The sequence below is a fragment of the Solanum tuberosum genome, unplaced genomic scaffold, assembly GCF_000226075.1.
Source record: "Solanum tuberosum cultivar DM 1-3 516 R44 unplaced genomic scaffold, SolTub_3.0 scf00147, whole genome shotgun sequence".
NCBI classification, from domain to species: domain Eukaryota; kingdom Viridiplantae; phylum Streptophyta; class Magnoliopsida; order Solanales; family Solanaceae; genus Solanum; species Solanum tuberosum.
The window spans coordinates 885,425-906,663 of NW_006239070.1; the positions used below are offsets into that span (position 1 = coordinate 885,425).

At 34.3% G+C, this 21,239-nt stretch overlaps 3 protein-coding genes across 6 annotated transcripts; 1 reads left to right on the forward strand and 2 right to left on the reverse strand.

Annotated features, from left to right (window-relative positions):
* The first annotated feature begins 6,577 nt into the window (after positions 1–6,577).
* Positions 6,578–10,079, forward strand: LOC102584292 (calcineurin B-like protein 4). Of its 3 annotated transcripts, none has more exons than XR_001474033.1 (9): positions 6,578–6,669; positions 6,773–6,855; positions 7,018–7,077; positions 7,595–7,703; positions 8,042–8,094; positions 8,202–8,282; positions 9,016–9,128; positions 9,508–9,632; positions 9,722–10,079. XR_001474033.1 is itself a non-coding variant. In XM_006352183.2 (8 exons), the coding sequence occupies exons 1-8, from the start codon at positions 6,600–6,602 to the stop codon at positions 9,578–9,580; spliced, it is 642 nt and encodes a 213-aa protein (XP_006352245.1). In that variant the 5' UTR covers positions 6,578–6,599; the 3' UTR covers positions 9,581–10,079. The 3 variants fall into 3 exon arrangements, 1 of the variants encoding a protein (XP_006352245.1); XR_001474034.1 differs by having other exon boundaries at positions 9,728–10,079; XM_006352183.2 differs by having other exon boundaries at positions 9,508–10,079.
* Positions 10,041–15,402, reverse strand: LOC102583976 (uncharacterized). Its single transcript, XM_006352182.2, has 7 exons — positions 15,256–15,402; positions 13,072–13,138; positions 12,932–12,990; positions 12,746–12,835; positions 12,497–12,636; positions 10,768–10,825; positions 10,041–10,615 (listed from the first exon to the last, which is right to left on the reverse strand). Exons 2-7 carry the CDS (start codon positions 13,136–13,138, stop codon positions 10,442–10,444), a joined length of 588 nt encoding a protein of 195 aa, XP_006352244.1. The 5' UTR covers positions 15,256–15,402; the 3' UTR covers positions 10,041–10,441.
* Positions 15,403–17,373: 1,971 nt separating this feature from the next.
* On the reverse strand, positions 17,374–20,049 carry LOC102584638 (nucleoside diphosphate kinase 3-like). Of its 2 annotated transcripts, XM_006352184.2 has the most exons (7): positions 19,897–20,049; positions 18,954–19,082; positions 18,749–18,786; positions 18,428–18,478; positions 18,159–18,326; positions 17,962–18,074; positions 17,374–17,865 (listed from the first exon to the last, which is right to left on the reverse strand). In XM_006352184.2, the coding sequence occupies exons 1-7, from the start codon at positions 19,970–19,972 to the stop codon at positions 17,742–17,744; spliced, it is 699 nt and encodes a 232-aa protein (XP_006352246.1). In that variant the 5' UTR covers positions 19,973–20,049; the 3' UTR covers positions 17,374–17,741. The 2 variants fall into 2 exon arrangements, with proteins under 2 accessions (XP_006352246.1, XP_015166336.1); XM_015310850.1 differs by lacking the exon at positions 18,428–18,478.
* Positions 20,050–21,239: the final 1,190 nt, after the last annotated feature.

Genomic DNA, 21,239 nt, shown 5'->3' on the forward strand with positions numbered 1-21,239 from the left:
TTGTTTTGGACTCTTCCTCTTCAAAACTTTTGATTTTGGAATTGGGGATTTGTTTAATCCCTAGACTCTAAATCCCTAAAGTGTATTTTATTTCTTTTAAAAAAATAAAATATTAAAGTAAACTTAATTTAAGTCAATGGTTTAAAAATTGGAGGAAAAAAACGTTTTAGCTATCTAAAAACTAAAGACAAAAAAGTTACAGCTGTCTAAAAAGTAAAAAAAAAACGTTGAAAGCCTTTAAAAAAAATAGACTTCAGCAAGGTTCGAACTCCCAACTCCTAGGTCAATGACAAGGCGGAACTTTGTAGCCCCTGAACCGCTGAACCAACACTTCAACTTGGTTCAGGAGTGTCAATTCTAATATATATAGGTATAAAAATAGAATTTGACTTACCTATACAATGTAATTTTCCGATGAAGGGGTGTCGCTTGACACCCCTCGGGCAAGGGTAGCTCCGCCCCTGAGTCTCTACCTATTATAATAGTAAAGCCACAACATATATTTTTGTCACGTGAAACATGTGTGGATTGTTTGAAGCCATATTTGAAACTTTAAGAAGTAATTTTGACCTACATACAATATCATTTCTATATACACGATATAATTTTCGACAAAGAGTATTCAATATGTAATTTTTTGATAAAAATTATTCAAATGACCACCATTCAATAGGTTCTGCTTATAAACAAGACAAGAAAGAATACATTCCATGCATGATTTGAAGGTTTATGCAAATATGATATGACTTTTTTGAGATACATGGATGATAAAATGGATGCCTAATTTATGGTTCTCATTTTACTCTTTATGTATAAATGGATGCCTAATTTATGGTTCTCATTTTACTTTTTGCAATTTATTGCTTTTATCCCAAATTCAATGTACTCATGCAAATTGTAATTCTTTTAATTTTCTGGTCTTGTATAGCTTGAAGGAAATGTTATTAGCTATCTTTTATTCTTTTCTATCCGAGGTTCAATATTCGATTCAGAGCACCAATCAATTCAAAAATTATTAAAAATATGTAAAAGTTTCCTGATAAAAGTCCCGTTGGAAATTAGCTCGTTGTTAAGAGATTTTCGTTAGTAGTAGAGTTTGCATTGCGTAAGACCTATTAAAAAGAAGAGCACTTCCACTTTCGAGGCTTGAATCTAATTAAGGGTGAAGGGAACCTATTTACCCCATCGCATCCCTTTTAGGTGTTTACCCTAATTTTTCATGTTTGAGGTTTTCTTTATCTTGAAAGAAAAGAAATACATTCACCATAATTAATTCTTTTATCCTAAAAAGAAAATATAAATATTTTTTATTTGGCTAAAAAAGTAAATTGGAGGAATAAAGTAAGTTGGTCCTTCCTTCTCATTAGCATTAAGGAGGTTAGAGAGTTGGAGTTTTGTTTAGGAGAAGAATTTTCGAGACACCAATGCTGCCTTGCCACTTGTGATAACCTCTTTAAGAGTGCATTTTATAAAGTTAGTCTTTCGATATTTTATACTTTTAAAAAAAAATATATAGTTATGGTTCATCTTCACTTATGAATATAAGTTAATTGATTGAACCACATTAAATTATTATGTATCTTTTGATATTTTTTCCATTATCTTTTGACTTATCATGCATCATTCATGATTTATGTTGATAGTTTCTTTTAACACTTGATTATTTCGATCCGAACATTTGTGGTTAGCTATCTGAAAGCATAAGAATAATTGACATTTCCGGATGATTGTAACATGAAAGCAATTCCAAAGTGGAGAACAGTCCCTTCATATTTCCTATTCCATAGTCTCCAATATCTTCCTTTTGACAGCATATATTCTTATTTCTATTACTCATATAAACAAATAATTCTAGGTGAGAACCCTCTCTCTACGACAAATAAAGGATTTTACGGCTATAATTATCGCTATATTATATTTAGCAGCAATTATAAATACTATAAGTTTTTATAACCAACACTTTATATAAATGTCGCTAAAGGCTTTAGCATCTTTAGATGCAATTACATTAACTTTGTTAGGACCGAAAATAATCAGGTGTAATGCGGAAGCTAGCAAAGTAAACCTCGAAAAACCATGAGTAAGAAGACAAACGAGAAATATATCAAAAGACACAAAGATTTAACGTGGTCCGGTCAATCGACCTACATCCACAAAGGAGATGAGCAATTCACTATATAAACATGAGAGTACAAAATATAGAGAGAAATAACATCAACCAATTCACTCGAAACACATGGGAGATTCACACAAGTGATAATGTATCAAGCTTGTGTCCCACAAATTCTCCCCCTAACCAAAACTCTCAAAGCCCCTAGGACTACATTGTGAATGCTGATTAAGTTAGAAGGAACATTCATGTCTCTATTTATAGAGTTCTAAACCTTTTCCTACAAGAAAAAGGCTAGCCACTCCAAAACCTTTTCATAAAAGGAAAACCTATTTATGGTAAGAAACTCAGGACAAATAATACCCAACAAATCTCCCCCTTGGCCTGAATTTCTGACAAAATAAATTTGTCCACCTTCTTCACATAATCTTCAACAGTTTGCTTCTCCTCTCCATAAGCTCTTCCATCAAATCTATGTCTCGACACAGAGAACCTCTCTGAAACAATTTCTCCAACAAAATCTTCATTACTATCAAAAAGGTTGCGGCTAGAACTACACCCGCCAAGATGAACACCCGTCTCTAACTTGACTCCATCATTGAACCATTGGACCTGGCTCCATCATTGAACCATCCAACCTGACTATATAATAAACTTAATTATCACTAAATATTTTTGGAGCAATAAAGCGACTATAAATGCGATGACATTAACTCAATGGCCGCTAAAAGGAAAATATATTGCTACTAAACGTCTCTTTTGTTGTAGTGTCTCTTCAAATGGCTATCAAAAGCTTCATGGGAGGTGCTGAGCTCACCAAATTCTACACTCACACATGTCTAGTCATGATACCTAAAGTGGAATCCCCCCAGTACTTCACAGACCTCAGACCAATCAGCCTTTGCAATGTGACAAGCAAAATCATATCCAAAATCTTGAATAGCAGACTCAGCCCCATCCTCCCTAAGATTATATCCAATAATCAATCTGGTTTTATAAAGGGTAGAGCAATCTCAGAAAACATCCTCTTGGCCCAGGAAATCATTAATGACATCAAAAAACCTAATAGAGGAGGCAATGTGGTCATTAAATTAGACATGACCAAGGCATATGATAGGGTCTCATGGACCTATCTATGTATGGTAATGAGGAAAATGGGTTTCTGTGAAATCTGGATTGATTTGATCTACAGGTACATTTCCAATAACTGGTATTCTATTATTGTCAATGGAGATAGACAAGGTTTCTTCAAATCAGGAAAAGGGCTCAGACAAGGTGATCCCCTCTCCCCCTCCCTTTTTGTACTTTCCTCTGAATTATTATCTCAAATGCTTAATGATCTTCCAAGAAGAAGGGGTTACAAAAGCTTCTATATGAACCAGAATGGACCACAGGTGAATCATCTCTCCTTTGCAGATGATACAATTTTGTTTTGCAATGGGAGTAAACAAACCCTTGAGATGTTCCTTAGAACCCTCCACATCTATGAGAATACTTCTGGTCAATTGATCAACAAGAACAAAAGTTGTTTCTCTGTAGCTAACAACGCTAAACAAAACTTTATTGCCAAGATAAAGCTCATTACTTGTATGAATCATCAGGAATTTCCCATAAAATATCTTGGGTGCCCTCTTATCAGTGGGAAGAAGAAGACTAGTCATTTCAATGAGTTAGTCAAGAACATCATTAACAGAATCAAAGGGTGGCATAACAAATTGCTTTCGACTGGGGGAAGAGTTGTTCTCATCAAGCATGTCCTCTTAGCCATCCCCACCCATCTGCTTGCTGCACTACAACCCACCAAAGGCACCCTTGATAATATTGAAAGATATCTAGCTAGATTTTTTTGGTCTGGCAAAGAGGAGGGTGGTAAACATCATTGGATTGCTTGGAGAACCCTCTGTCTCCCATTTGAAGAAGGTGGGATCAATATAAGAAGGATTGGCGACGTCTGCAATGCTTTCTCGTACAAGCAATGGTGGAACCTTAGAACCAACAATTCATTGTGGACTGAGTTTGTGAAACATAAGTACTTCCAAAATACCCATCCTGCTCTAGTTACTTGGAGGAAAGGACAATCTACTTGGTGGAATCATATGTGTAATATTAGGGAGATAGCAGAAAATGAAATCAAATGGATCTTGGGAAGAGGTGAGGTAAATTTTTGGTGTGACAATTGGTCCCAAATTGGACCTTTATACAAACTTCTCCCTACTGGTTCTAATGTCCACAATATCATGGTTAAAGAAATACTCGAAAATGGAAAGTGGAACTGGAGCATTCTGCAGAACCAACTTCCTAATCAGATTAAGGTCATGATCACAGGTTTGGGGCTGAATCTGAACAATGAAGAACAAGATAAACCTGTTTGGTCCCTTACTGCGGTGGGCAATTTCACTGTGACATCAGCTTGGAATATTTGTAGGCACAAGGGTATTGACAGCACTGATTTTAATAAAATATGGCATAAAGACATCCCCTTCAAAATGTCCTTTTTAACTTGGAGAGCCATTATTAACAGACTGCCTACAGATGCCAAGATTGCAAGGCTTGGTATCCCTTTACCTCCCACTTGCTATTGTTGTACTAACAATAATATTCCTACCACTCTGGAAAGTGCAGAACATATTTTCTATGCAGGTGAACACGCAAAGAAGATTTGGAGACTATATGCAACGCCCATTGGGATAGAGTACACCAACATTAATCTGAAGAACCTGCTAAAAAAATGGTGGACTAAGAAAGTCCTCAATCCGGTGGCATCTTACATCACAAGAGTGTTGCCCATGTTTATCTGTTGGGAGTTATGGAGGAGCAGATGCAATCATAAATATGAAACTATTAAGCCCTCTGTGTATAGATCAAAAAGAAACATTACTAACATTTTGTTTTTCACTTTGCAGTCAAATTTTGGCAGGATTAAAGTTGAGAACTCTTGGGAGAACATTAACCAAATCTTTGACGTCTCTATTAATCATAAAAATGCCATAAGAGTGAATTGGATCAGACCACCAACTATGTTTGCTAAACTCAATACTGATGGATCTTGTGTTAATGGCAGGTGTGGTGGAGGTGGAATTCTGAGGAACTCATTGGGACAAGTCATCATGGCCTTCACTATAAATCTTGGAGAAGGAACCAGCAATTGGGCTGAAGCCATGTCCATGCTACACGGAATGCAACTATGCATACAAAGAGGAGTAAATATGATCATCGGAGAAACAGACTCCATTCTACTTGCTAAAGCTATCACTAAAAGTTGGAGTATCCCTTGGAGAATGTACATCCCAGTTAAGAAGATTCAAAAAATAGTTGAAGAGCATGGTTTCACCATCAATCACTGCCTTAGAGAGGCAAATCAACCTGCGGACAAACTTGCTTCAATTAGCCTTTCAACTGATGTTAACCAAGTCTTCAACTCTTATGCTAATCTTCCTAGTCTTGTTAAGGGCCTTGTAAATTTGGATAGAATGAATTTGCCCACATTCAGATCAAAAAGAACAAAGGATGCCAACCTTATTTTGAACCTCCTTAGATTAGTAGCCAGTGACTTCCACTGGCCTTTGTATAGGCTTATTTTTTTTGCTAAGTGCTCCTTAAGCACCAAAGGTACAAGTTTGGTATGTATTCCATATATTGATGTACCAGATCGGCTAATGCTTTCAAAACTTGATTATTAATATATATTCTTATGGTACTATATATATATATATATATATATATATATATATATCGAGAGAGAGAATCGATAAGCTAATTCATGTAGATGTATATTTACCGGGTTACCCACCTAAACTAGAAGCAAAATTGGAAACGAGTCCATGTTCTTTGATGCCTTTCTCATGAAATTGGAAACTACTTGTGTGCAACCAATTTGGTGAACATTTTTATTCCCAGGCAATGGCACATTATAAAAGCAATAGGACCTGGTTCCCTCAATAAACAACAACACTAATAAAGAAAAAGGAAAATTATTGAAAAAATGAAAATGTAAAATTAAAAGAATGGAATTCCTAGGAATATGAATAAATAACTTTTATAAAATGTAATTACGTGGGATAGATATGATCCCTTCACTTTTAATCTGCATGAAGTCCCAAATTCGAGTCTCGAATAAAATTATCCTAGTCATTAATGCTAATAAAATGTGATAATACCAATTACTCTTGTTTCAAAGTCAAAAGCAGACTTTCTAGATATTTCAAAAGGATACAACACCATAAATCCTAATAGTGATATCTTCTCTCCGTACATAGTCTTATTTTTATCTTATAAAGATCTAGATTATTTTTGATAAATTCTCGATTCAAGATATTTTTAAGAGATGATTCTTATACTTTTTAAATAAATTATTAATCCCATATTTTAAGAAGATAACGTGATGAAATATATAATTTTCTTTTACGCTGATAATTTATATAATTAATATTTTTTCTCTATATATATATATATATCTAAGGAGCCTTTACAACACAAAAAAAATTATAAAATGGGGTGTGCTTTAAGGAAACAAGAAAGAATATATGAAGATCAAGCTTTACTAGCAGCTCAAACACATTGTAATTTTCTCCTTCTTCTTCTTCTTCTTTTTTCAAATTTTATTTTATTATTTAACATAGATTATTTTATGTCATTAAAAAATAATTATTTTCTAATTTGCAGTTTCTTTGGAAGATGTGAAGTTATTAACTGAACTCTTCAAAAAATTAAGTTGTTCAATTTGCAATGATGGCTTTATTAGCAGAGTAATTCTAATTTCTTTCTTATAAAATTTTTCCTTAGTTATTTATTTAATGACTTTCATATTTATGTAATATTTAGTAAATTCCCTAATTAAAAGTCTAATTCCCAATTATTTTTATTTTTTTTTAATATTTTGTCAACAATTAATATTATTTTTGTTACAGGAAGAGTTCCAGCTTGGATTATTCAGAGATAACAGAAAACATTCTTTGTTTTCAGACAGGGTGAGCCAACTTCTACATAGCTAATTTTATTATGGTACAAAGACGAATTCAGAATTTTAATCTAGTGAATTCAGAATGAATATGGTCTTGGTATTTGGCATGTTTTACTTTTTGTTGTTGTTGTTGTTTATATATAAATAATTCGAATGAAAAGTAATAGGTTCGATTGAATATGGAGAACCTGTCTTACATCTGACTCTATATTGTAACGACACTCATTCTTCAATTTTCTACTTCTTTTCTAGGCCTATAGTTTTGCGAGAAAACATTACTGTACAATAGAGGTGAATCCAGAATTTAAAGTTTGTAGGTTCAGATTAATAAGTATATATGTATTATATTACATATTTTGACTCTTTTTTTTCATGTATGTAGTATAGAGTTGGTGAGTTCAGATTAATGAATGTTATCTTATTATCTAACACATTATAATTTTTTGCCATATATGTATATATAACTCAAATTTTTAAAAGTAATGAATTTAGTTAAATTCTTAGAGCTCATGTATTACGTGTAGATGTTCAACTTGTTTGACTCCAACAAGGATGGGCTAATTGACGTTGGAGAATTTATCCGTACACTAAGTATCTTTCATCCTGATGCTTCACAAGCAGAAAAAATTGTTGGTAAGGAATTTTTCGAAAAACGTTATTTTCTAATATTTGATTGTTAGAAAATATTTTTTGGGAAACCATTTTTCAAAAAATATATTTTTCCTTATTTTTGGATGGAAGTCGTTTTTCTTAACAATATGCTGCTTTTACTAACACTTTCATATTATTATTGATCTTTAAAAGTACTCAAAAGTTTCATCAAACACTATCTATAATAAACGCTTTTTCAAAAAATAATTTTTACTCTCCGAAATACTGAAAAACCAAAAAAAAGTCATATTTTTCAAATTATTTTAAAAAATAACTTTCGTCGTACCAATCAATTGAAATTATGGTTTCTGATATTGCAGTTGCATTTAAACTATATGATATATGGCAAACAGGCTTTATTGGACGTGAAGAGGTAAAGTACTATTCATTTATTCATACAATATGACATTTATTAGAAGCTAGATAAGCCTTAATTTAGTTCACTAAGATAATTTTCTGATTTTTTTTTCTTGAATTTAGGTGAAGGAGCTTATTTTTGGGCTATTATATGAGTCAGAATTGATACTCACTGATAATATAGTTGAAGTAATTATCAACAAGGTATGCAATAAAATTCGTTGCCAATCTATCGCAATTCGCAACATAAGCTGTAGCTAACAATTTTTTTTTTGATAATTCGTTGTTAAATAATATTAGAGAGGGATTTTTGCTATTTTGGCAACACAAGTTGTTTGCCATTAATTATGTTATCTCCTATATTCAGGTCAGTAAAACAGAAATAGAAAAAGATGAAATTGAAAGACAGAAAATAAAAAATTTGAGTCCATAGGATCCACTGTATATCTTTAAGAAATTTAATCCCTTCAAGTATCTGAGTTTGTAGATTAATTCCTCCCAAGATAAAACAGATTAACTATAAGGCGCATGTCAGCATGAGCCTTGTAAGACACATGTCGGTGTGCATCGTACAAGGCGCATGTCAACATACGCCTTACAAAGAGCATGTCAGCGTGCGCCTTCCAACCAATGATTTCATGGCATCCATCCTTCAATCCAAATTTTGCCCTTTTGGTTTGATCCTCAAGTTTTGTTGCCCTTTTGGAAATTTTGCTCTTTTTTTTTTACCCTTTTGGCTCCGGAACATTTGATTTAGGTGACATATATTTTAACTACAAATATTAAGTTGTTTAGTTTGATATAAACACCTAGCGCGAATAAGTAATTATGTGTCATTTAATTACATGCAACTTACACAAAATATTGTCATTAACATATATTTATACTCTTAACTAACCCATATTTAGTGCTAATTAATTTTTTTTTGTGGATGAAGACAATTGAAGAGGCAGATTCTAAAGGGGATGGAAAGATAGATATAGAAGAGTGGAGTAATTTTGTAGCTCATAATCCATCTTTGTTGAAAAATATGACAATTCCATATCTCAAGTAATTCTCTAATCCTAATTCACTATTTATACTTTACCCGTTATTATAACAATAAAGTTAATATATATATATCATCACATTAAAGGAAGTAAATTTAGCTATTATAACAATTGAGTCATGAAATTATTGCTTTTGTCATGTTAAATTAATAGAACTATGTTTGAATTGCTCAGAGAATACAAATGACCGAAAAGTCAATTTTTCGATGCAGGGTGATGACATGTATAATTACTATCGTGAAATTTTAAATTGTCTTAAAATTTTACTTATGAAATTTGAAACTTCCTATCAAAAAAACATGACCGAAAAGTAGCAAGTGAAAGCTACTTTATTAAATTTATGATCATTTTACTGAGTTTTGAATTTCATTATGTTTCAGGGATATCACAACTACATTTCCTAATTTTGTGGTAAATACACAAAAGAATGATGAGATTTACAAGGATTTCTGAGTTATAAAAGTGGCAACATGGCTACTAACCCTTCAAGAATATAGTTGTTTTGGTAAGGGAGCATTTATCTTCAAAGCAAGACTTTTCAAATTAATTAGGCCTCATATAATAGGAATGTTGATTAAAATGACTCAAATGAAGGTGCAGAGAATCGAACCCTGTGCCTTTCGCAGGCGAAGCAGGGGCTCCATCATTTCAAAAGTCCAAGCAACATAACTTCCTGCGACTCAATAACAGTTTCACCTTCTTTCAGCTGCAACTACTGACATGCCATCAAATAATGTGGGAAGAAATTATGAAGAACCAAAAAGACATACCCATCTTTTACGGCCAAATGTACTTGAGCCAAAAGAAGGAATCAATGCCTCCCCTTCATTAGGAATACAAAGCTTATCTAAACACAACAAAGACACATTAATCAAACCAAAAGCATGTTTCAATGAGCTTATAACTTATAATGTATATAAATCAGTAGCAATAAATTAGGATGCCTAACCGACTTTTGAATTATTTTTGTTGTTTTAACTTCAAGTTTTTATCAACACTACTTATTTTACTCAACTTTAAAACTATTATTGCTTAAAAGCACCAAAAATTAGTCCATCCAAACAGACTCCAAAACTAAGAAATGCTGTACAAGTTTCTAATATGGATAGAATAAAGCGAAATGGAATCACATGTTCCAAACAGTTCTCGTCATTCTTCCAGAAGAGATAACATCCAGGCTGCACTGAGTTACACAAAGAGGGCCAAACCGAGCAATAGCTCATGGATCAGCTGGCATGGAGCTCTGCTATCACTTCTTTACAAAACAACCTAGTTGCAACGACATATGGATCCACAGCTTAAGCATCGGTCTCCTCACTTGCCAAAACGACCCCTAGCCCATGGCGCTACATGCTGACCACCTCCATTTCTCTTTGGCATGTTCTGCTGAGATTGCATTTTCATCCTCTGTTCCTTCATATTTGCAAATAGAGAATCTAATGTCTGAGGCCTCTGCTTTGACACTGGCTTGACTTCCTGCTTTTGTTGCTACAAACAAAACACAGACCTTGTTACATTTTTTCCAGAACTTACCAAGTTCTATGCTAGCTGATCTACAAGATCAATGACATCACGAAGGCAATGCAGGATGTAAGTTACAAAGGAAGAATTCATATAAGTTACTGTTGAACCTCTCTTACCTTAGCAATAAACCTGCCACCATTTGCAGCAATCTTCTGAACTGGAGGAGCCCCAAACCTGCACAAGTAACAAAAAGAGAATTGAAGAGACTGTAGGGAGAAGTGCTTATCCGCAGATTACTTACTAAAGGGTGAGCAGCACCAAGATGCAGATGACATTCCCAGTGAAATCATTATGCACGTATAGTTTTTTTACTTCCAACTTACCATCGGTCCTCAAATTAAAACTTCTCAACTAGCCAAACCTTAGAAACAGTACCAGCATCCAAAACAAAAATGGATAGCTTTCAGCTCATCCCCCACCAGAAGGAAACAAAGTCCAAACTAGAACTAACAGAAACACTGATGTGGAAGAAATATCCTCTTGGGTTTTTGGACAACTTTCATCAGTCAAATATCCAATAGTACTCCTAACTCCAGCAGAACGGCTTTCACCACGAAACTAGAACTGCTTCAATAGAGTTGCAGCAAACTTCCCAACATTACATAATTCAACACAAAATTTAAACCCCTCCACACGTCCCACAAACCTAACTGTTTCTGCTAAAGAGCTCAAGTACAACATGCAATCTCTATCCTCCAAAACACTGCCATGAGGTTACGGCACAAACAAGAGTTGGATACACGCCCACGCAAAGAGAAGTATCACCATTTACGTGACCCGCAACAACAATTTCAAAAACCAATAGTACCATGCCACCCACAAAATAATACAAAAATGTTTGTGTAAGGTGTAGAAGGCAAAACTTAAAATGCACAGCAGCCTCGCAAACTCATTGCTGAAAGAAATCTGATGAATGCCATGTGTCATGCTCCATGCCTTCCCAAACTTCTTATCAACATAAATTTTGATGGTTGGGCAGAGGAAAGAAAATGCGGAAGAATTGCTTATTAATATCCCAAAAAGAAATTCAAAGACAATTGTCATGCTCCATGCCTCCCCAAACTTCTTATCAACAAAAAATTTGGCACTTAGAAGAGGAAAGGAATTGAGAAAGAATTGATAATCCAAAACCCGAGGGGAATTCAACGACAATTCATTGTGAAATAGTTGAGTCACTTCAAACAGAATCTTCCATCAGGACATCCTTTCTGTACCCAAAAGAAAATCACTGATAATCAATTTCCATAGAATTGAGTTGCCATGGGACAAAGTTATCCAAGGGCATCCGTTCTTATGAAGCAACCATTCCAAAACCTCAAACTAACAAGTCATCATATACCCCATGATGTTGTCGCTACCAGACAAATCCTTGGAAACTATGCAGTTACCCCAACACAGGGAAAATCTCATTATAACATATCTTTATGCCAGCTCCCAGATGCACGTCAAATCCACCTTAAGAGTTCCACATCTTGGAGTGTCCTGATACCAACTTAAAAAGAGTAGAACTCAAATACAACACATGCACAACAAACTGAAGTCAACCAACATGTTGTAGAAGGATGTAACTTTTCTGAGGGAAAATAACCATCATTCGACACTTGAACAAACTTCCAAAGACTGCAACTTGAATGTCTCCCAACCGGATTAACAGGGAAGAGCATGCTTTTGAAGTACATAAAATGAAGGAGAGACACATGGCAAATTCATCTACAATAAATAGGACCACAATTTACCTGCATCAAATGAGAGTTCAATTGTTACTCCAGATTTGACAAAAGCCTGTCCAGGGAATTAACAAATAACAAGCTTAATCATATATTATCTTCACAATTCAATACACACCTCTGTTTATTTACATTCACTGCCTGGCTTCGATTGAAAGCCCTATTGCGAATAGGAGCAACTGCTGCCCTTCTGGCAGCCTCAGTTGCCAAAGGAAACTGGTCTCCCTGAAAATTTGATCTTCTTTGAGCAAGAGCCCCCTAAGAAGAAGAATATCAACACAAACAGTGTCTTAAGTGTTCAACATTCACAAATATGAAAAAGAATCCATCAAAATCCTTCATAGGTTGCGCCAATTGTGAAGAGTACCTGTCTCATAGATGATCTTGTGTCCATACACCTTTGTATCTTAGCAGATTTATCCTGAGCAATGTTATTAGAAAACTTTTGGCTTCTATTCTGCAAAATAGCAGAGGATAGATGTTAAAAAAGTTCCAAATCAAGTTGACAAAAGCTGAAATAAACACTAAATGGTCAAGACAGTGGTGTGCTTACCGAAACTCTTTGCTTCTTAGTTTTGGTTGTGTTCGTCTTGGACATCTTGATGATATCGTCTGCAACCATCAAGTGATTATCAGCAAAAGAGGAAGCAAACCAAAATATAGACATAAAACATATATAGCTGGCATGCTTACCTAATGTCATGTCCATTTTTTTCTCTGTAAGTGCAATAGTCTCAGTTGTCAGTATTTTAGCTGCCATCTGAGAGGGGAGGAAAATCAGTCAACTGAATACAACATAGAAATATCCAACTAAACTTAAAGGACAGCTGAAGATGCAGGCACAGAAGGAAAAATCAAAGTCGTCAAAAGAAGACGGCAGTATATGACAGATTGAATTGATCAATGAGGAGAAGGATATGGATAACGCTGAACATGTGAAGAAAAATATCAGCTCAGTGGGAAAAGATAGGTCACAAAATACAGAGGATAAAAACCAACAACTAAACAAAAAATGTTTCCCCTCCCTGCCTCTTTCTCGCTGCAGGTGAAGGAAGGTAACAAAATACTTTAGTTTAATCTGACAATCAGACAAATAATCATGCAGGAATGCAGTTATATGAGGAGTTCTATTAGGACAAAATTTACAGCAAACTAAAATTACGTATTAGAGTCAATGGCAACATCATCATTCATTTTTTCTCTAACCTCAAAACTTTTTTTTGTAACAGTATTTAATATTTTAAGAACTTTTTTATCAACGGAAGAATAGTCGCATAACTAGCACAAGCTATAACACCAAACAATGGAGAAACTTGACAATACTAACCAAAGGGACAAAGCAACTGCTCAAATAGACAAGTTAGAGCGACGGCCCAAAGATAAACATGACCCGCCCGTAATCAGAAGTTCCAGTAGTTTTTACATACCTTTTCAAAAAATGTAACACATCTCCGCAGCATTCAGCCTTTTTAAGTTTTAATAATCCCAACAACAACAAAAGCACAAAAATAATCAGGTACTCTGCTCATAAATCAAGCTCTCATTGATATCTAGAAATTACATGCCAACCCTTCACTCCACCTAACGCCTTTTAAGGAACAAAAGTTGAAACTAACTCCACGCTCGATTACCCCTACCAGTTTCTCCAAATTCCATCCAGAATCTAGACATTCTAACACAACAAAGAAAGCATTGATGCGTGCATTCTTAGAAACAGTAAGTACATCATAGCTTCTTCTAGGAAATAAATCCCCTCATAATAAAACAAACTGAAAAAAAAAAGAACAGGTACAAGGTTTCAGCAGAAGCAACTACACCTCAAACAAGTGTGGGCCATTAGCTATACGAAGTCAGTACACATATTCTGCTCTATCTGGTCAGATCTCTTCACAATTCAGCTTATTAAGTGTTCACTTAAAACAGTGTAGGTCCTCCTCATCTCACAGTGACCTAACAACTCTTAAAACTAGGACTTACTGTCATCCATTTAATATAAATTTCTCACGTCAGCCTAACAAAAGGCTGTAAAACGAAATCATCAAAAAAAGTATCTGTAATAGTGAAGCAAACCTGAAAGGTGAAACTAGGTCTCTGATAACCACAAAATCCAAAAGTTTAACAAATAACTAAAGCAAATTATCACTCTAGAGAAGCTTTTTGAGCTAAACATGTAAGAAAAAAGAAAGGACAAAACGAGCTGAGAACGCACAAACTGTCTCAAAAATTGCAGAAACACTAGTTCTCCTTAATAATTATGAATTTATGACTAACACAACATTAACAACTAAGCCTCTGTCAAGTATTTGGTATCGTCAACTGTAACTTCTGAAATTTCATAGAATTCCTCAAATCCACATAACAAAAGGATGTAAAATGAAAGCACCAAAGAATTAGGTCTCTGATAATCCCAACATCAAAAGAAATTGAACTAATTAGAGCAAATCCTTCACTCATTCGAAACTTTTTTTGAGCATAACATCATGAACATACAAAAAAAAAAGGATAAAAACAGCTCGTGAGGAGCAGCACAAACTATCTCAAAAATTGCAAAAACACTACAGATTCTCCAACTAAGCCTTACTTTCAACTATTTGGTATCGTCAACTGCAACTTCAGGAATTTTCATAAAATCCCTCAAATCCACATAACAAAAGGATGTACAAAGAAATCACCAAACAAATTAGTTTCTAATTACCACAAAATCAAAAGAAATTAAACTAATTGAAGCAAAATTCACACTCATACGAAAAATTTTGCGCATAACAACACGAACATAACAATAAATTTTAAAAAAAAGTATAAAAAGAGCTCGTGAGAAACACAATCTGCCTCAAAAATATGCAAAAATTGCAGAAAATAATGGTAACAAAAGTAAACCTGTTTATGTTTGTGAAATCGAATAGAAGATGATGAACTTCCTGAATAGAGGTGATGTTGAATGCTAGGGTTTCGATTTTTTTAGAAGAAAAAGACGGCGAATTTAGAGTGATGAAAAATTATGGTGAAACACTTGCGAAATTCTATCTATTCGCGAATTTATATATATGTAGAGGCGGTGCACCGTTTGATTATTGGATCGAGCACGAACAAATCACGTGCTCCACTTATTTCTTGTTTGGATGGTTGTTCGTTGTTACTCATTAGACTATATTTCCTCCGTTCACTTTTACTTATTCAGATTCTACCCATAATAATTGATGTGTAGTTTTAGATCTTGGAAAATAAGCAATTAATATCGAGGGTAAAACACATAAGAGATTATTTTTTTACAATATGTTAAAAGTGACAAAAAAAATTAAAAAAAAAATCTATTTTTGGAGTACTTGACATTTGACAAGTAAAAACAAACACAAAGAGTATTTTATTGTTATTTTAAAAAAATTAATCATAAAAAACACACCTAAATATTATTATTTTTGTAAACTTTATAACTTAAAGAATCAATTGTTCTCTTTACATATCTATACTATAGGGATCGTTTAGTAGAGTGTATAAAAATAATGCAAAATATAGTGTATTTAGTAATGTTTGTATTAGTAATGTTGAGATTTTTCTTATGTAGCATTTGATTTGGTGTACTAAAGTATTGTGCATTGCATAATTTCATTTAAAAAAATATTTGTTGTGGAAAAGTTTTTGAGCGACAATTGTGTCTTTAATCATGCTAATACATGCATTGAAACTCACTGCATAACTAATGCATATAAATTTATAGTATTAGTAATACGCTCTTCAATATACGTATTACTAATACAAGCATTAGTTATACATAAGTTGAAAATGTGTACCAAACAAAGTACTGTAATAAACAAAGTCAATGTATGCATTATTATCTCTAATACACTCTACTCTTTCCGTACAAAAACACTTTGATGTTTTAAAAAGTGTTTTAATACATCTAAACAATTACTTTATCTATTATCTTAATCTTTTTTGTAATAATTTTATCCAATATATTTTATAATATTATAAATTTACTCTTCAAATTACAGATATATGATCTCATGTAAAAGCGAAAACTGTGCAATTTATTCAAACACATTTATTTATCAAAATAATGCAATGCAATACAATAAAGTACTCCCTCCCTCTGTCCATTCTTTAAGAGAGGTGCGAAACTATCACCTATCAGACGAGCGGTTTGCAACACTGCATCCTTTCTTACATCATCTATGCGCGTTACTTTCTTCGAGAGGTTGACCGCATGTCCTAAATCAGATTGAACTTGAGGACTTCTTAGAAATGGGAAGATTTAGGGAGGTTAACCGTCCGTCCTAAATCTTCCCATTTCTAAGAAGTCCTCAAGTTCAATTTAATTTAGTTTAATTGTGTTTTAGTCAGAAATAACTTGTCTTTGTTTCGTTTTATGTATATTTGTTCTTCGTAAGTGTTGAAATTTAATTTTCAAAGAGGTTTAGCCTCGTACACAATTCACATAAAAAATATATCATCCTGCAAGGCAACAATTGAAATCGTGCCACCTTTTCTAGTCTGGATTGGGAATATCACTGAACAAACTTGATTGACCAACATAGTTTATGCATCATTAATGTAGCGGCTTGTCGAGCATTTGACAAACTCATCACACCACACCAACATAATTGAAATTAAGAAAAAAAATAACTAAGTTATACAAAATTAAGAAGAACGCATTGAGTGGAAGCTCGGGCATTGAGAAGAACACTTTCAGAGGGGAAAGTTCAGTGAGATCGACATGGTTTATGATCCATGAATCTCATATTACAAATCGTATTCAAGCTCTGTGGCTAGTCTATATTATTTGGACTTTTCAAACTTAGCGAACTAAAACGGAAAATTAACCGAGATCCGTTAATAACAGCAAACAAGAGGGGATTAGGGGTTTGAAGAAAACAAACACGTACGTCTTGCTTAATGTTGCTATATATTCAAACCTTCTTCCATTGGCAAATGATAATAATCTTAAATATAATAGTACTGCATTGGAAAGCTAATATGCATTGCTTAACCATGGTCTTAAACATAAATATCTTGCATTCATTAATTGGTTTGACGTAAACATAGAATACAAACAATTTTTCAAACAATCTTCCCGGCTTACTATGATTTTCGGGTGAAAAGAGAGTCATTGTCAATACTTTGAACGAGGAGGAAGAACATCTCTCTCTGTCTATTCAAATATCCGAGACTGCTAATCAATTTGGTGACACTGGTTCAGCAACATTTCAGTACATTTGATTATTTGAACCATCTAAATAACAGTTTGCTAAAGGTTACATTGCTACTCTAAGGGAAATGTTCATCAGATTTATTCAGATAATCAATAGTTTCCGAGTATTCATTCGGAGTTAATCACAGTTTAAATTAAGAAAAACGAGTTTTGTTCAGTTCACACCGTATAACCACTTCTCTGTGTTGCTTGTATACTTAACCAACTCTTCTGGTTTGAACCATAGTTTGATCTCGTCCTTGGCTGTCTCAGGTCCATCACTCCCATGGATAATGTTCCTGGAAAGCAACTCATCTCGTTCAGATTCAAACGTCTTAATCTTAATAAGAATAAACGGAGCCTAATTATGGAATTAACAGAAGAAGATTTGGTACCTTCCGACTACAACAGCTAAGTCACCTCTAATTGTTCCGGGTTCTGACTTCTGTGGATCTGTAGCTCCAATAAGCTTCCTTCCATATTTAATCACTCCTTCGCCTTCCCATACCTAGAATTCGATTATGAAGTATTTAAAGTGAAACTCTTTAGCAAACAAGTAAAGTTAGACTTAGCTAAATTCAATCTAGCTAACCATTGCTACGACAGGGCCAGAGCTAAGGAAACCACATAGACCATTAAAAAATGGTCTTTCTTTAAGGTCATGATAATGCTTTTGAGCAAAATCCTTAGACGGAACCACAATTTTGATCGCGACTAGCTTGAAACCCTTGCGCTCAAAGCGTGATAGGATTTCTGAAATCTGCAATGGAATGAAACTTTCTTAGCCAATTCGACAGAGAACTCTATATCTGCATATCATGGATGCAAGAGGGACAAAGATAGTTCATGGAATTCACATACCAAGCCTCTTTGCACTCCGTCTGGCTTGATGGCGATGAAGGTGCGCTCCATCTTGTAAGAAAATGTGCCGTGCCAGTTGTGACAAAGAATGCAAATACAGTCAGACCTCTTTATAACAATCATTTTCTATAATAACATTTCACTATAACAACCTAGTTTTCTTTGGAACCAACTATCATATTATGTTATATTATATATTTTCTATAATATCTCGTTATAGCAGCCAAAAAAAAAACACGACGTTGTTATAAAGAGGTTGGACTATAACGATAAATGCAAGATATAACACGTCGATTCATAAGAAGAGCAAGAATAAGATACCTCAGCAGCATGCGCTTCTTGCTCCTGGAGCATGTAAGCTAAATAATAAAGACGGAGAAATAAAACGAAATTAGACTAGAGGTTCCTATTTCTTTTGTTATTCATTGCATACAGAAAATTCAAATTTTCACCAAAGAGGCGCATTCGCAAAGGACAGAAAAAAGTTTAGCAGCAGCATAACAGAGGTAAGTTATAAGATACCAACCTGCTGCGGGAAGGGCAAGGATACCCGAGATCCAACACGAATTCTGGGACTTAGTCCTGCCATATGAAGCTAAAGAAGGCACAACTCCTCTCAAAGAAACTGTGGTTGCTGCAGCCGCTGCTCGTCCCCCTGCAAATAGGGCAAGACAGACATATTGTGTCTAATGAGCAAAGCCTGGTCAGTTGTACAAGCGAAAAACAGAAATAGAGGCTGATCGAGGATATACAGACATTGAATCGATTTGGTCTATGATATAGTGTAATTTTTTCAACGAATTACACTACCCTGGCTCCGCCCCTCGTGTAGTCATTCCCACTAGATCATCCCTATGTATAAATTTAACCTATCATAAAAAATGTGAAGGAACAAAGCTCAATGCTTCTCCACACTGATCAAACACATCAACAGTACTAAAGGCAGCCCACACACGCGCGTACACACACACATATATAGACCAAGCTCGAAGATGCACGAAAATTGAAATCAGTCTGTGAACACACATATATATAGGTTGATAATTTTTTTCTAGAAATATATATAATGATTGAAAAGGTCAAGTCTTCCCCCCAGGCAGATCAAACACACACACACCAAGTTCGAAGATGCATGAGCTCTGAAATCAGTCTGAGACCACACACACATAGATAGATCAAACACATCAATAATGCTAAAGGCATGCATAATAGAAACATCTAAGATTTCAAATCAAAGCACAATTGCACACACCGAGCTCGATACTGCACAAGAATTTTGAAATCAGTCTGCACACATACACATAAATAGACCAAGCTGGAAATGCACATAGATTGAAAATCAGTCTATGCACCACACACACACATATAAATTGATAAATTTTGTTATATATATATATGAACAATTAGGCGAGGAAGTGAAGAAGGAAGAAACATTCGAGATTTAAGGAGGAATGGAACGAAAATTTTACCGGAAAAAGCACGTGAACTTGAACTGAACAGAGACTTGGTAGCTCGTGAAGCAGATCTGCAAATCTGAGAATTCATCTTTCAAACAAACAAAAATTCCGATTCGATACGTAATCAGATGAAGAAGAAGAAGAAGAAAAAAAAACACAAATCTAATGCACTCTGTTTTTTGTTTTTTTTTGTGAAGAGTAAAAGAAGAAAGGAATGAAAATGTATATTGATCAGTTGAGTGAGCTTTTAAATTTAGTTAAATACTGTTATAAGTATTGAACACGTGAGTACACGCGCTGAGTGGGAGCGTGGTATAAGAGAGAGTTTGGGCTTTGGCTGGGTCAAAATCTGGGCTCGGAGTTGTTGGTCTGAATTAATGAATCTGATTCGTTGCTTGTGAAATTTGGAGAAATTTGTATTATGTTGCTATATACTTTTTATTTTTAATTAGTTTTAAAAAAATTATAATTCAATTTATTGATCTTTATAATGATGAAAAATTCAAATTTTAATATTTAGTACACATTATGTCGAATATTAAGTTCAATTGAAACGGTAACAAACATGCTACATCGTGGAAAGTTGTATGCAAACAAGTGTCGAACTATTTACTAGACGTCTCAGGTTTGAGCCTGAAAAGAAATCCTATTTGAAAAAAACCGAATTTACTTATCCAAATTATCGAGTAATCATTCTTATTCTTTGATTGTTCCTAAGTTAATTCTTTGATTCTTTACATCATTATTATACCTTTACCCCTTTGATTTATATTCTCATTTTCTTGTTACATTACACTTGGATTCAAATTTTATGGGTTGTCAGTTTTAGGACGATTACCTTAAAAAGGATAAATATATCCCCAAACTATCGTAAATGGTATGCAGATACCCTTCGTCATATTTTTGGGACATTGGTGCCCTTACCGTCCAAAAACTAGAGCATATATACCCTTATACTAACGGACATACACGTGTCATAATCTTATCGCGATCCAACATTTATTAATATCGGATCGACGAATAAGATTGTGTCACGTATCCCTATTTAGTAATTTTTGGATGGCAGGGGTACCAATGTCCCAAAAGTATGACAAAGAATATCTGCATACCATTTACGTCAGTTCAGAGGTATATTTGTCCTTTTTCCCTCAATAATTGGACATTTAGTTACACAGTTTGCTCTTCAAATAGACTGATATTTAATTTTTGCTCTTTGAAATCGAACTTATGTCTGGCGGGACGTACGGAACATAACTTATGCCTTAGTTCACCGGCCTAGAAAAATATTTAATGAAACATATGCAGAAATTTTCAGCTTACCATCATTAGTACACAGAGCTTTATGCCAAGGTGAA

What these genes read in the sequence shown, in the direction of transcription:
- LOC102584292 (XM_006352183.2), top strand. Translation starts at nt 6,600, where the DNA reads ATGGGGTGTGCTTTAAGGAAACAAGAAAGAATATATGAAGATCAAGCT. An exon ending in GCTTTATTGGACGTGAAGAG is followed by an intron (nt 8,095 to 8,201) that starts GTAAAGTACTAT and finishes TCTTGAATTTAG; the next exon opens with GTGAAGGAGCTTATTTTTGG. An exon ending in TTGAAGTAATTATCAACAAG is followed by an intron (nt 8,283 to 9,015) that starts GTATGCAATAAA and finishes TTGTGGATGAAG; the next exon opens with ACAATTGAAGAGGCAGATTC.
- LOC102583976 (XM_006352182.2), bottom strand. Translation starts at nt 13,138, where the DNA reads ATGGCAGCTAAAATACTGACAACTGAGACTATTGCACTTACAGAGAAA. An exon ending in GTGAATGTAAATAAACAGAG is followed by an intron (nt 10,826 to 12,496) that starts GTGTGTATTGAA and finishes TTACTTGTGCAG; the next exon opens with GTTTGGGGCTCCTCCAGTTC. An exon ending in GTGGCAGGTTTATTGCTAAG is followed by an intron (nt 10,616 to 10,767) that starts GTAAGAGAGGTT and finishes TTTTGTTTGTAG; the next exon opens with CAACAAAAGCAGGAAGTCAA.
- LOC102584638 (XM_006352184.2), bottom strand. Translation starts at nt 19,972, where the DNA reads ATGAATTCTCAGATTTGCAGATCTGCTTCACGAGCTACCAAGTCTCTG. An exon ending in AAGAAGCGCATGCTGCTGAG is followed by an intron (nt 18,479 to 18,748) that starts GTATCTTATTCT and finishes TTTTCTTACAAG; the next exon opens with ATGGAGCGCACCTTCATCGC. An exon ending in ACGGAGTGCAAAGAGGCTTG is followed by an intron (nt 18,327 to 18,427) that starts GTATGTGAATTC and finishes ATTCCATTGCAG; the next exon opens with ATTTCAGAAATCCTATCACG.